The 15862-nt window shown below is 51.4% G+C and overlaps 1 protein-coding gene across 1 annotated transcript in view; it reads left to right on the forward strand.

Annotated features, from left to right (window-relative positions):
• Txnrd2 (thioredoxin reductase 2) overlaps positions 1-15862 on the forward strand; it is a 53443-nt gene that overhangs the window by 24197 nt on the left and 13384 nt on the right. Inside the window, exons 9-11 of the mRNA XM_021184489.2 lie at positions 3691-3710; positions 4460-4551; positions 5977-6151. Coding sequence (XP_021040148.1) covers positions 3691-3710; positions 4460-4551; positions 5977-6151 — 287 coding nt within the window. The remainder of the gene's footprint in view (positions 1-3690; positions 3711-4459; positions 4552-5976; positions 6152-15862) is intronic.

Consider the following 15862-nt stretch of genomic DNA (forward strand, 5'->3'; position numbering starts at 1 on the left):
CTGAGACCCAGGGGCTGATTTGCTGTCCCCAGGTACTTCTTCCTGATGTTCCTTCACACTGCTTCAGGCCCCCAAAAGGCTTACAGTGCTTGGGGCCAACCTCTCCCACTGCTGTTTGTCCCATTCAGAGTGTCCTGGCTACACGCCACACTGCCCATGACTGTCCACTCCCATGTGCCCTTGCCAGCCTGAGGCTTTGTGTCTCTGGGCACTATGAAGCTGAGATAGTGGTTTGTGTTTGGAGACAGGGTCTCTAGTGCAGGCTAGTCTGGAACCTACTGTGCTGCCCAAGACAGCCTCAATGGCATGACGACCCCACCCCATCCCGTCTCACTTTCCCGCGTGCTATGACTACACGTGTGAGTCAGCATGCTCCACTAGAGTGTTTTTATAGTAGGCTGATTTAATGCTGTCATCAGAGTTGGTCATGGAAGTAGCTCTGCTCTGACCCTCATAAAGTCAGGAAGCTGGCCAAGGTATTGTGTCCATTTTTCTCCCATCCTAAGCACAGGAGACAGGAAGGCACATTTTATCTAGAAGAGCCACTTAGAGTCATGGCTGCATAGTATTCTCATTTTCTGCTTGGCTTGTTTCTATTTCGTGTGAGGAGTCCGGTGTAGCAGAAGGTAGAGCGACTATTAGCCTAGGACTTGATTCTCAGCTTTTCTGCTTGTTTGCCTGTGTGGGGCAAGGGCCTTGGGTAGCTTCCACTACTCAGGGCTTGCGGGGGAGGGGTAGACCCCCAAGGGTTGGGTGCTGCTGGCAGGTCGTGTCAAGGCAGATCTGGAGCCCGCTCCACCAGGATGCAGGATTGTGGCATCTCCTCTCAAGTGCTGCTTTTGTGGAGTGACTGGAGCTCCGCAGGTTTGACTGGCACTTCCTGGACTGGTAGTACTTCCAAGGAGCCAGGTGCTCTTGTGAGACTGTCACTTGTGTGGGTGTGCCTCCTGGAGAGAAGATTAGGGTCCTGCAGGCTGAGAGGCAGACTGTAAGCCTAGCTTCACAGGTCTGTGTTAATGCCCTTGTGTCTGCTTCCTCCTGCTTTCAATTCTGACAAGCAAGCCACCCTGTGATTAGACTAATCTCATGGTAGTCATGCATCCATGGAGAATGCTGGCACTAAGAGACACAGAGACACCACACACACACACACACACACACACACACGCAGATGGGGTTCAAGGCTGCCAGGGTGTAGGATAGTGACTGCTGATTAAGCAAAGATCTGGGCTCTGGTTTTTAAATGTAGTGTTAAGTCCCAGGCTTCTAAACCACCTTCCAGACTGCCACCTCTGCTGCCTCCCAGGCTGCAGCTGCACTGGTCACTGTGCCTTTGTAGCTGGTCCTGGATGAGCATGGCAGTAGAAGCCACCTGCAGCTGCCAGCCTCTCTTAGGGCACTGACTTAGATCTGGAAGCTTCACAGTTTGTCTCTGCTTTTGTTTCAGTGTCTTTTTTTTTTTTTTAAAGACAAGGTCCAGGCTGGCTTCACACTCACTGTGTAGCTCACGTTGGCCTTGAGTTTATGATCCTCCTACCTCATTTCCCGAGTGCTGGGATTATTGACATATGTGGCCATTCCTAGATCTTCAGTCCTCCAAGTTCTTGTGTTCATCTTTCAAAGAATAAACATTCCCATTAACTGGTCAATTAGAGGGAGAGGCGGGGTAAGAAAACCAATGCTGACTGTCATCATAGTTCATAAAACAAATGGCCCAAGGTCACTGTCCATTCAACCACGATGCCAGCTTTCGTAGAGATCTCAGTGCACACTCTCAAGACTCCCCCACCCCCAGGAATGTGCCTGCCTGTGGGTGTCTGCCTTTCCTGTGTGTGCTCTGGAGTTGGCAATTTGGACTTGGTAGCCTGAGGGCTGGGGGCACCTGGGAAATGGTACCCCACCTCCTGCTATGGGGCCACCTCAGGAGGAGGTCCGTGGTGCTCATGGCGCTGTGCTAGAACAGATGGTGATCCCTGGCTGCCCGCCCACCCATCTCCTACACCCAGCCTGCTCCGTGGGAGGCTGGGAGGCACACGTGGACTGCAGAAACAGAAGAATCGGATCCAGGAGTCTGCTTGCTTCATGCTCAGCCATGTGGTAGGAGGGCCTAGAAATGGGGTTGGGGGCTACAGCTGGCTTGGGGAGAGTCTGACGGGAGTTTGAGATGATAGAGAGGCCCAGTCATCAACAGAAGGGCTGCACTGATGTTGCCCCACTGGGTCAGGATAGTTTGTTGGGAGGTGTGAGCTGGGCACTGCTCTTTAAGGAGTTGAGAGCAGAGGCACTGCTTGTTCGATGCCCACAGACTTTCTTACCATCTTACTACAGGTGAGGCAGGATGATCAAAGCAGCTCAATTCTGTTTGCAGCTCAAGTAACTCATAGTTTCCTATCTTAAGTGGCTCAGAGCTCTCACTGTATACATCAGATGCAAAAGTGTTAGGCTTTATACTTCAGAAAGCATCTCTCCTGTGTGGGCGTGTGCATGGGGTGTTTCCAGGGGCCTGGAAAGCACCTCTGTTCTCCCGGCCTGCTGGGGATCCCAGGATCCCCTGTCCATAGTCATAACATGCTGAGTGGGGTTATATGACCAGCTGGGCCCATCTTGTACTTAGCCAGTAAGTGTGGTTCTGTCCCCAGCTTCTGTGCAGAGCCGCATGCCAGATGGTTCCCGCAGGGCACCTGCACAAGTATTCTGAGGGATCCGCCGCTTTTTGAAATGGAATTATATCATTAGTACTTGCCAGGATTAGTACTGACATCAGGCTTATCCATCCTTACATCACCTGCTCTTGTTCAAAGACTGAAGGGGTGATCTGACGAGCCCACCCACGTGCAGCCGCCCTGGCTGCGAATCCTCTTTTCCCCAGTCCTTTTGCATGAGTGTGCACATATGTGCCTGTGTGTTTGCATGGGTGTGCATATGAGAGGATGTGGGCAGGTGTGTGTGACTACCTGTCTGTGCCAGTGTGTTTATAATGTGTATGTGCATGCAAAGGGCTTTTCATGTTTCCATGTTCCTGTATGTGTACACATATGTGCACGTGTGTGTGAATGCATGTATATGTATGTGGAGTATGGAGCTGGCCATGAGAGCATTAAAATGACTGTTTCTGGTGGGTCATAGTGTCATGTCCTGGCTCTGGCAGGGAGGCAGGGGAATGATCTCTCAGCCTTGGGCCCACGTGTTGTGGGGTTGAGCAGGTAGTCATGGGCCCTGGTCATAGCTGCTGCTTCCCATAAATCACTGTCCCCATTCTGTCCCTCTTGGTGTCCTGGGACATCCCTGCTTCCATCCTGGCTCAAGAGGTTCTGAGGAGCCTAAGACAAGGCTCACCTCTGGTCAGAAAGAGACTCTGCTTCTGAGGGACATCTCTCAACATGTCCCCTGGGGCCTGGAGCTGCCTGGGCTTCTCCCATGCCAGGTGTTACTTATCACTGCCCATGCACCTTCAGCACCAGGCAATTTGCTGGTCCAGTCTCACTGTTTGTCGTGTTGTATTTCACAGTTGTAGCTGTTGGGAAGTGGGTTCTGTACTCTGTATCACCTGTTAGAACAGTCTGCTTCCACTCTCATTGGCTTATGAGTACCTGGTGGGAAGGCTATGGGACTCGTCTTTGTCCCAGCTATGGAACAACAGCCTGTGGCTTCGCTGGTACTTAGTGTGCTCTCTGCTGGTTTTCTCTGCAGGTTGGTGGTTGGAGCCAGCTGTATCCTTTTCCAAAGTGCAGATGGCCATCTTCAGGAAGGATGCTTAGCCCCTTTCCCATCCTCCCTCCCAAAAGATACTTTGTTTTCCTGTGTGGGGACTCAGCTGGACCTGTTGGGAGGGGTTTGGGCCCAGGGAACTGTTTGAGGCTGACCTTTGAAGGCTACCACTTCCTGAGCCTCAACGCTAAGCCGGCTGGGGCAGCTGGAGAGGGCTGTGAGGCAGTCAGGAAGGCTGTGATGAGCATCTCCCTGGAGAGCAGCCCTGATCTGACCTCATTCCTGTGGGAGAAGCAGTCAGATCAGGAAGGGTCAAGAGGGGAACCCTGAGGGGCTTGGGGTCAGGACAGGATGTGGGAGGGAAGATGAAAGCCGCAAGCTGGACATAGGAGCACAGGCCATGGTAGTGCTCCCTGGCTCTACCCACAAGGCTTTTCTCCCTGGGACTGGCCAGCAGCTCTCCACTCAATCCCCACCCTCTCTCCTGGAGGCTGAGATGAAACACCAGAGCCAGATGGAATCCCATGGAGGCATAACGGGTCAGATAGGTGCTGTTGGGAGAGCTTGAAGCTGGGGCTGGCAGCTTTATGCACTTGAGACTTGGGGTTAGGGAAACTCTGTAGCTTTCACCAGAGGCCCCTTCTGGTACTGAGCAGACACATGGGACCCTGGGCTGTTAGAGCAGGGGCCAGGGTCTTTTGCCCCTCTGCTCTCTCTCAGTCGGTTAGTATGCTTTAGCCTGCTGCTGAAGATGTGGCCCTGGAGTGTGCTGGCTTCCTCACTGGAATTGGACTGGATACCACTGTCATGATGCGCAGCATCCCTCTCCGAGGCTTTGACCAGGTAGTGCCCAGGAGCCCCTACTCCTCTCCTGCCTGGGCTCTGCTTCTTCTCCCATGAGGCCATACTCTTGTTTGGCTACCTTACCCTGCCCCAAGCAGGTGCAGGTATGGCCTTGGGGAGCGGCCTAGATCCTCAGAAACAACTCCTTAAAAGCCAGGCATCTTGGCACCAGCCTCTACTCCTGGCACTTGAGAGGCTGAGGCAGAGAGATCATCTGAGGCCAAGAGTGGAGGCCAACCTGAGCAGCACTTCAAGCCCCATCCCCACAAATAAGCCATTCGTTAAAACTAAGTTTGAGGTTATCACTGAGATGTCAAGTATTCTGTGTCCTCTACCAACGATAGTTCAGTTCCCAGTCATGTTAAACTCTGGTCACAGAAGCCTAGAAAGTCACCTGAGGATAGAGTGAACTGGAACCATGGTCTCATACCTCCTGGACTCATCACCCTACTCCACTGAGCGTGCAGCTTCGTCCCAAAGCTGTGCCACCACAGCTGAGGGGGTACATACAAAGCCCTCTACAGGGACACAACATCTGGAGAGTCTCTGAGTAGCCTGCTGCCAGAGATATGTTGGCAGTCGACAGGGTGCAGATGTAAAGGGGCCTCTTGAGAGGAGGGCTGCAGTCTCAGGCCGCATGGTAACAGACCCACTGGGCACTGGATAGCACCGTAATTCCCCTTAGAGGCCTCCGTGTCTGAGTCCATCAGGCATCTGCTGGCATGTCGAGTGCTAGGCAGCTAATGTGCCAGGTCCTTTGTTTGGACAAATTGAGATGTGGTCCCTGATATAAGGGGCTACATGTAGTCCAGCATGAACCACCTTGTGAGGCAGATGCCACAGGATCTAAGTGGTGATTGCTATGCCCTTTAAGAAGCTGTGTCTAGTCACTACTGTTGGCCTGGGAACTGGCCTCGGCTGCAGCTAGGCTGGGGAGACATGAGGCCCCTGGGCAAGGAGGTGGTTGCAACACCTTTGCCAACCCCCAGTCTGGGCCTGTACTGTTGTCTCTGCATTTCTTGGGAGTCAGTCTTCTGACAGTCCCTCCACCTCCAGCTTCCTGATGACGGTGAGTGGGTGTCTGTGACAGTCTGTGGGGACTGGGTAGGGAGTGGAAAGCCGTCTAGATGAAGTGAGGCATGATCCCATGGGATCTGGATCCCGTGACCCAGAGAGGAGGCTGAAGGCTGAGTACATCCTCACAGTGCTCTTAGGGTCTGAGCCTGGGAGCCAGGAGGTAGCTGATAGCTCCTCTGACTTGGCAAGGGGACCCAGAGGTGGGGGTAGTGGGCACCCCGCCTTCTTCTCTGGGAGAACCCTTTTGGGACCCCACCAAGGCATGGAGAGCAAGGCGGAGGTTGGGGCTTCTCAGTGCCTGGTGCTAGTAGTGACCTAACCCTCGTGGTGTCTCTTTGTGCTTTCCAGCAAATGTCATCTTTGGTCACAGAGCACATGGAGTCTCATGGCACCCAGTTCCTGAAAGGCTGTGTCCCCTCCCTCATCAAAAAACTCCCAACTAACCAACTGCAGGTCACTTGGGAGGATCATGCTTCTGGCAAGGAGGACACAGGCACCTTTGATACTGTCCTGTGGGCCATAGGTAAGGATGCGGCGAGCCACACGAACACTGTCTCTAGCTCAACCATATTTCCCTGGAAGAAGGGTCTTCGCCTTCCTTCCCATCACCTCCTGGATCCTCCATTCTGCTGGCTCCTAAGCAGGTTGGCCACTGCCTGGTACACCTTGCCAGTCACTGTGGAAGCTTAGGGACAGACTGTCCACACCTGGCTGTCCCAGACACACTGTCCTTCTAGTTCTTTTCCCATTGCCATATGATATTCTGGAAATGCAAATCACAGAAGAGATTTGTTGGTGCTGTCATCTAGCAAAGGTATGTGAGGCCTTCCACAACCCTTCACAGATTGTTTCTAAGGCTTCAGGATAAAACCTAGAGATTCCCTCTAGGGCTTAAACCTTGATAGATTTATCTTTAAGGAATTAGATGTTTGCTTTATTAACACTGTAAATTCAAGCTAGATTTTGTTTCTTTACTTTGGGTCAGTGCCTCACATAGCCCAAGATAACCTCATGTTCCATAGGCATCCAAGGATAAACTTGAACTCCTGATCATCCCGTCTCTGCTTCCCAAGTCCTGGGATTATAGGTGTGCACCACCACATCTGATTTAAGCCAGTTGGTTTTCTCATAAAAGTGATACGTAGAGAGATGCAGAGACTACTGGTTGGTAAAGTGCTTCATGCTTAAGCATGAGTTTGCCCCCCCAGAACCCAAAATAAAAAGCTGCATTTGGTGGAACCTGCTTGTAATTCCAGAGCTGAGGAAGCAGAAGCAGGTGGGTCCTTGGGGCTTGCCGGCTAGGCAGCCTCATCTATTCAGTGAGCTCCAACCATGCCTCAGAGAACAAGGTGGGCAGCCTGGGAGGAATGACACCTGCAGTGGACATCTGGCCTTCACACGTACACGTATGCATACCTGCATGTGAGTGCACACACACACACACACACACACACACACACAAAGGCATACCTGCACACATGCATACATATCTGCACACACACATGCATGCATGCATATCTGCACACACATATGCACATGCATGCATGCATGCATACCCCCACACACGTTTTCATAGGAGCACACAGTGACATTTTCAAGTTTTAGAAATTGTGGTCATGTGTAACATAGACCGTTCTATTTTAATCACTTGGTATCTAGCTCAGTGGCATTAAGGGCATTCACACTATTGTGCAGCCACCACCACCATCTGTTTGCAGAGCATTACCCTGCTCTGAAGCCCTTTACTTACTGCACGCCAGCTTCCTCCTGCCCAGGCCCACCTTTCTATCTTAATATGATGACTCCAGGAACTCATAAGTGGACTCAAACAGCATTTATCTTTTTGTCCCTGGCCTGAGTCACTTATCATAATGTCCTCAAGGTTTATCCATGTGCTAGCGTGTGTCAAAATTTCCTTTTTCTTCAAGACTGAACAGTTTTGTTTATCCAGCTGTTGATGGACATGCAGGCTGCTTTCACCTTTTGGCTATTGTCAGTGATATTGCAGTGAACACAAGTGTACACAGACTAGCTGTTCTGATACAGGCCAGAGGATGGACTTTTTAAACAGGGGCTTGCCTAGCGTGTCCCAGGCCAGGGCTTCATACCAGCATGTGTGTCTTGGCTGTCACTACATAGCCACATGAGTGGTAGGCCCAGTTTTTCATGGGGTGAAAGCCTAGCAGGTGAGGCTGTATACCTAGCTGTCGCTGGCTTTGCTAGATATATGACCTCCCCAGATAGACCCCATTAGGGAGAAGGAGGGGGTAGCCAGGGGAATGCCTCCAGGGCCTGGGTCTAGTAAAGAAGGTTGTGGGGGCTCAACCAGAGATTAATGGGGAGAACAGGGATCCAAGATGCCATTCCTGTCACAGGCACTGTGGCCACAGTGAATGGGGTCCCCATGGAGCACCATGCTTCTTTCTCATTGGTGAGGGTAACATTAGCAAAGCGCTTTCCCACATGAACATCCCTGCCTGCCTCAGTGTGAGTATGTTCTAGTTCAGGCTTCTAGTTTTCCCAGCTTCCTCATGAACTTGCATACTGACACAGGGAATGCCTGGAACAACAGACACTGATCTCACCACGTTGTCCCAGAGTATCTGGGTCTCTGGGGTCTGCCTGATGTGAGCCAGGGCTCAGAACCAGATCACCCTCAGATGCCTTTTTGGCTCTACCTCAATGAGGCAGGTGGTCTCCAGGTGTGCCAGAGGGGTTCAGGGCACAATAGGCCCCAGGCTGGGGCTTCCTAAGGAGCAGGGCAGTATCACAGAGTAATATGCTTCTGGATAAACTTTTTCCTTAATTGTTCAAATGTGTAGAAATCAGAATGAGAGCCAGGCAGCTGTGGTGCACTAAGAAGACAGAGCCAGGCAGATTTGTGTGAGTTCGAGGCCAGCCTGGTCTGCAAGCTGAGTTCCAGGACTGCCAGGGCTACATGGTAAAACCCTGTCTTGAAAAATGGAAAAAGAAACTGAGGTTGAATCCAGAGGAGCTGGACCAGTGGGTCACACCAAGACACAGGAGAGGGGTGTGAGTGTACATCTGATGCCCCAGCATCTCCTTAGCTGTGAGTGCACATCTGATGCCCCAGCATCTCCTTAGCTGTGAGTGTACATCTGATGCCCCAGCATCTCCTTAGCTGTGAGTGTACATCTGATGCCCCAGCATCTCCTTAGCCAAAGAGGGTGTTCTTAGTCCCATTGTGAAAATTAATTTTTAAATATGTTCATTATGAACAGTACAAAAGATTAGGTGACATCTTAGACCTTAAAGTGTCTGGTTTATCTTAAACCTCTATTTTGTGGGTTTGTTTTTGGTTTTTGTTTTGTTTTTGTTTTTGTTTTTTTTTTTGCTTCTTTGTTTTTTGAGATAGGGTTTCTATGTGTAGCCCTGATTGACCTTCCTTTGGCTTCTGCCTTCTGAGTGCTGGGATTAAAAATGTTCACACCAGTGCACCACCACTGCCTGGCTGTGTTAGACTTTTCTAAGCGGTGAGGAGACAGCTTTGTGAGGAGACAGCCCCACCTCAAGGTTCTCTGTAGCTCCCTGAGGGCACAGAGAACGCTGTCTTTGTTGTTTTGCTTGTTTGCTTTGGTTTTTGAGACAGGGCCTCTCTACATACACATAGTCCAAGCTGATTGGAACTCACAAGGTAGCCCAAGCTAGTCTCAAACTTGCAGTCTTTGTGCTTCAGTCTCCAAAGTCCTGGACCCACCAGAGAGATGCACCATGCCCACCCATTGTCTGGTCGTTGGACCGTGTGGCCAGATGCTGTTGGACAGCTGTGGCTCATGGAATGGGGTCTGTGCCTTTGCAAAGCCTGAGTCCCCTGGTTTCCAGGGGGGTTCCCATCAGGCAGAGCCTCTGTCCCTCCCCTGCTGGGAATCTGTTCTACTTTTTGTATGTTCAAAAGGAATATCTCCCAGACAGGCTGCAGGGTGATTGATGCTGTGGGTAGAAGCTTTTCCAAGTCCTTGGCCTCTGACCCTTCTTCCCCAGGGCTGTGGCAGTGGCGGCAGCGGTTTCTGGCACGCCTTCTGGGTGGTGGGGCTGGCGCTCGCGCGGGCATGTGCTGACTTCACCACCCCCATCTGAGCCAGGTTTTGTAAACATTCAGGAGCCACTTCCCATTTGAACAACTGGGAATGTTTTTTGCTGCTTGTACTGATAAGCCTGCAACAAAGCTTTATTTCTGCTTGCTGTAAGATGATGCACTCTGGAAGGTTCAAGTAAAACGGGGTAGGGTGGGGTATTGCATGGCTGGTACCTCAGACATCTCTGTTGGTTGTGCTTTCCATCCAAGCAAGCAGCTGATACTGTCCCAACAAGCTGAACTTTGAGAGACATTCAATAAAAGGGATGGATGCCCTTCTAGCCTCCTATGACATCCATGGATAGAAGGCCTAGGACCTCACACCTGACTGGGCCAGTGTTCCACCGAAGTTGGTGAGAATGTGAGGTTGCAGCCCTGGCAAAGCGGTGCTGCACTCTGGAAGCCAAGAGGGACAGGCAACCTTCTCCTCCACACAGCCTTGATCTCCAGTGCTGGATTAAACACATTAGCAGTTAAAGCAGTTAATTGCTGTGCAGGGGCCCCTCATTGTTTGTCTCTGAATCACCCGCCCACACCAGGTGTCTCAGATAATAGACTGGGAACCTCAGCGAGGAGGATTTCCTGTCTGCAGATGTGCCGATTACAGCGCTGAGTGAAGACAGTCAGCCTGCACAGTTCAGGCAGGCGGGATCTGCGTCGCCTAGCCCAGAGTTAACCAGTTGTGGCCTGAATCGGTGCTGTCTGGGGAGCTGGCCCGGGACAGCCCCTGGCAGATGCCTTCTCAGAGGCTGATTTGGTTTTAAGGAAGGCATGTGGAGCCTCTGGGGAGCAGCCTTGGAAACGGAACTAAGACTGACCTGTGTCTCTAGGCTGCCAGAGCACATCCAGTTTTCTGTCTCTGCTTAGGATAGATGACAAGGCTGAGGCACATCCATTCTTGGGTCACAGGACTCCTTCCCAGCGTGTGGAACAGGGCCCTTGCTGCACCTACATAGTCCCTGTTATCATAAGACCTGGAAACAGCAGTTTTCCTTTCTGAGAAACCAGACTACATTGGCTGAGTGGCAGGTGACACCTGGGCAAGAGCTCACCCGATTCTCACCCCAGGCCACTACGCAATTTCTTCACCTTAAGTCGTCCTCTTAGACAGCCTAGCATCTTGTCTTCACCTTCATCATCATCTTCATGAGTAAACTCCCCATCTGAGTCCCGGCAATCATGTGAGGGCAGCCAGACAGTCCTGATTATTTAGGTATTGGAGCCAGACTTCCCAGCTTCCATCTGAACCCATGTGGAGTCCGTATAGGTCATCCACACTAGTGCACCTGGCCCACAACCAGGGAGGCAGGGCCCAGGGAAGCTGTGTAAGGGACACCCAGTGCTTGGGGGCCCTACATCAGCCCAGGGTGAACTGTACAGTCAGGCTCTCCTTCCCTCCCAGGACTCTCTATTTGTATATATACAGACTGCATGCCCATACTGCAGCCATAGCCGCAGCCACAGCCGCACAGCTTTCCCTGAGTGCCAGGCAGCAGGAGAAGGGGTAGGAGAATAAACAGAACCAAGCTCCTCAAGGCTGACATGGATCACCAGGAATGATCCAAGCTCAGCAAAAGGGAAAGGGCAGCTTTAGACTGCCTGGGAGTTTTGAGGGGTGACTTTGTCCCTGGGACTGGGTGCTAAGCTAAGGCTCAGAAGAGGGGCAGAGCATACATACAGCCTAGCCTGGAGTCTCCCACTGTAGTGGGGCCCTCGCAGCTGTAGGTGGGCCTGAGCTGTATTGAGTCAGGGCTATGACTGAGAAAAAGAGGGATAAAGAGAAGAGAGAGGGGATTCAGAAGTAGACATATTTAACATGCTGGAGGGGCTGCACTAAGTAAACGGGTTACTTTCCCCCAGAACTAAGTACATGATTGAACAAATACGAGAGCTGGCTGGCGACCCTCACCTGTCAACCCTGCACTTTGAGGCAGAAAGACTACCAGGAGTCCAAGGGGATCATGAGCTAGATGAGAGTTTGGGGCCAGCCTGGGCTACCCCACATATCACCCCTTCCAAAAAAGAATAAAAGGCTAGGGATATGACTTAGTTGGTAGAGTGCTTGCGTACCAAGCATAGACCCTAGATGCAGACCTCCGCTTCATATAAACTGGTATAAACAGGCACATTCCTGTAATCCCAGCACTGGGATGGCAGGCAGGAGAATTAGCTCACGATCATCTTCAGATACATAGTGAGTTGCAGACCAGCGCGGTTTATATGAAACCCTTCCTACAGAAAGAACCCATGAGCACAGATAAGGAAAAAGAAGATCAGTTTAAAAAACACACAGCCTCAATGGGTCAGGCAAGCAACAGACCAGGCTCAGCACTTTTAAGTACCACCAGGGCCTCATGGGACAGTTGCCTAGACTCTCCACACAGGCCTTTGTGGCTGTCAGGCTGTCTCAAGGTCACCGTGTACACTTCTCTGTCCAACCCTGTGCCACCTGGTGTGGCCACATCAGTCTGGATCACAGCCCCTCATTCGCCTTCCCTATTCCTGCTGGCACTTAAATCTCACCTCATTTCACGGATTGCCCTTCCCTGGTGGGAACATGTGCTGTAGGCAGGCATGAAATTGGAGGGCATGCTCGTTTAACTAGCGTGGATCAGAGAGGCGCAGGGTGCCGCTTGTGGCCTTCCACCTGCACGGCCTTTATCCTGCACTGTAAGTGGTAAAGACTGATGGCTGCCTTAGGCATTTGGCTTGCCGCCCTCTAGCCACTCCTTGGGGGTAGGGTCAACTATTAAGGAGGGATGGTGGCAGACCCTGTGTGTGTGTGTGTGTGTGTGTGTGTGTGTGTGTGTGTGTGTGTGTGTTGGAGGGGGTGTTGTAGAAGAGTCAGCCAGAGTTGAGTTGAGCTCTCTCCTTGTAGAAGAAGTGGCAGAGCATCATGTATTGATTACATGTGAAGAAAGGCAACAAATAGGCAAAGGCAGGGATTGGCAGTTCACAAGAAAGAAGAAAGAAAGAAAGAAACAAAGAAAGAAACAAACAAAGAAAGAAAGAAAGAGAGAGAACAAATGCTATTAAGAAATCAGAGGCATAAAACAGTTTTATTATTCAAAGAAGTGCAAAATAAAAAGGAGGCCAGAGTGTTTAAAAGCAAAGCAAACCAGCAAGCACTTGCCACGAGCCAGAAAGCCCCACCCTCCAGGCTCGCTTCCCTTCCTCTGAGTGTCAGCACTGAGAAACCAATGGCATGGGATTGACCAAGTCTCTTTCCTGGTGGCGCCCAGGCAGTTTAGCACATCAAGAAACAAATGTTCAAGAGTATGTTGCCACCACCACACTTACTCTAGAGCTGAGGCTCTGGGCACAGCAGGGTCTGGAGACCAGGCGCTGAGCACAGTGCAGAGGGACAGACAGCCACCATTTAGCATCACCTGAGCACAGCTGTTGTGCTTGCTTCTCATTTTGTGAGCATGTCACAGGGTCTGGAACACCTAGAGTCAGATGGTCCCTGGATTGTCACCTGCACCTGTTTTCTATTTTCCTTGGGTTCCAGACCTGAGCTGAAGAGGCGCCTACAACTCTGGTGGGCCCTCAGTGTCAGCAGGGAGATTGGACTCCGCTCTGATCACAAGGGAGAGAGCAGAGCTTGAGGGAACTGTGGGGCTATGTCCTAGGTCATGGGGCCCACCCTGCTCCCTGTGGTCTGTGCCCTGGCTTCAGAGTTTGTCTCAGCCCCAGTGAATGGCTCCACAATATAAGATGCCTGGTGAGGAAGGCTTCTCTGGCTTCGGGGGCCCACACCATGCTGATAACAGCTTTCTCAGTGTAACCATGGTCCTTCCCTCCCTTCTTCTACTATCCATTCCAGAAGCAGTAACAAACCACTTGCTACATCTTAGCCAAGTTCTTGGCCATACTGAGTTTCTCCTCTCTCCAGGCAGCCAGACATTTTTGTTCCTCATACTGCAGACTTGACTCCGCTTACATGCCTGTGTACTTCCCAAATGTATAAACACATCGTGTCCTAAGAAATCTTGGCTCTGCAATAGACCATGAAGGGCACTTAGTTTCTCCCCTACCTTCTCTCCTGGTACTACTTTCAGATGTATGTATAGTGTATCCCACCCAGCCTTCCTGGAAGATTATCCCAGTGCTAAAAAATTTCTCTGGCACGGTGGCACCAAGGCTGTTGTAATGCTATGGCAAGGTCTATGGAAATAAACCTGTTTAAAGGCACAGACCTGCTCTGCTACAGTTGCCTGTAGCATTCAGGTAGTGAATGTTGTATGCAATTGTAGCCTGTAACCACAGAGGTCTTCCTGTGAAGTAGTCTAGAGTGTATAGGTTTGTGTAAGAATACTCATCCTTCACACAATGACAAACAACTCAGTGACACGTTTATCAAATGTATCTTTGTCATTAAGCATCATTTGATTGTATTTTTATTTCCATAAGGATCTTGGTACAGAGCTTCTTTGACATCTGCAAGAGCAGTAGTTACCATAGTTACCACAAGGCACACAAAGAGATTCTCTTGGCCTCACAGGATCAGGTAGGCATATGTGTAGGAAGATCATGAACAATGTGGCCAGAATCAAGAGCAGCCTAACAGTGTTTCCCTTGACCACTCCAGCTCCAGCAGTGACTGAGCAAGCTGGACCCAGCAGCTGGAGAAGGGACCCGAGGATTGACCCTCAGGCCCCTAAGCTCCTGAGCCTTTACCTCCTCCTATGCACTCCATCCCTACCCATGGCCCAGCTCCTTCCTCTGATGTGGCCCCCCCACTGCCTGAGTCTAGGCTGATCCCCATGGTGCCTGCTTGCCCACACCCAGTTCCTGTGGCTGAGTAGTGCCAAGAGGCTGGAGCCAAGCCCAAGCCAACTATAGCAGCCAGGCTTAGCCGAGTCTCTGTGTTTTGACTTCCCCATCCAGCAGAACAGCTGGAGACTTAAAGATTCATCTGCCAGATGTTTAGGTGGGCGCCACCCACTTCCTGGACTGAAGTCTAGCTTGTCCCAGATACCAAAAACTGGGGGAACTATGCCTTTGATGCCAAATCACCTCTGTCAGTGGGGAATTGTCTTGAGCTCCTGAGAGGCATAAGCAGTCTGGCTCTGGGGGACTTGCTCAGGGGCCACGGTTATCTGAATTCAAGGCAAAGAGGACCTCCCCGACAGCTGAGCTATGATGAAGCTCACACGCTACCCTTCCTGAAGGCTCAGAACTGTGTAGAGCATGAGGAGACAGATACACTGACACCAAGAGGAACAAGCCTGTCCCTTCCCTGTCCTGGACTTTGTTCCCAGAAGCTGAAGCTGAGGGTGCATGGTGCGGTTCGCACACTGTCTGAAAACCCATCTGCTTTCAGCTGTGATCGGTGTGCTGGACAGCTACAGGGCTGTGCCGGAGAGGGCAAGCTGAGACCTGTGCTCTGAGACCAGCCTTACTTATTCAGCAGCACTACTGGCTCCTGGTGAGGGAGTGACAAGCCCTCTCTGAGGGTCTGGGCAGGGCATGGATTACCTTGTTCTCCCTGTTGGCCCTGGTCAGCATGCTCCTTGCACGGCTCATGTTGCAGGCTATCCGGTGAGTTCTGGACACTCGGGGCCTAGTCTGTCCATGCAGAGAGATAAGTCTGTTAGTGGGAGGTGACACTTGGAGCCTGTCTGAAGGAAGCTTGCAGGGGAGACAAGAAGGATCAAATACTTTCCAAGAGTTCTGGCATTTGGGGAAGTGTAAGAGTGACCTCCCATGTGAGGAAGTACCAGTCAGTTAGCTCACATGAGGCCTGCATGGATCCAGATACCCCACAATTTATACAGATAGGACAGCCACTTCCCTGGGGTCACCCCAGACAGTGGTGTCTTTCCTTTGAGACATGCTGCCTTTTTTGGTTTTTCGAGACAGGGTTTCTCTGTATAGCCCTGGCTGTCCTGGAACTCACTTTGTAGACCAGGCTGGCCTGGAACTCAGAAATCCGCCTGCCTCTGCCTCCCCAGTGCTGGGATTAAAGGTGTGTGCCACCACACCCGGCTTCTGGGGGACTCTTGTATCATGCTTTGCTGTGTCCTTTGCAGCTCGATGGAGCCTGGCTCCCTCTGTGGTTGGGAGGCCTTGGATAGCCCAGGCTGAAACCAGGGTCACTACAGGGCTCTTTGTGCTTCAATACTTGTTTTGTGG

Source organism: Mus caroli, chromosome 16 (assembly GCF_900094665.2).
Source record: "Mus caroli chromosome 16, CAROLI_EIJ_v1.1, whole genome shotgun sequence".
Taxonomy (NCBI): Eukaryota; Metazoa; Chordata; class Mammalia; order Rodentia; family Muridae; genus Mus; species Mus caroli.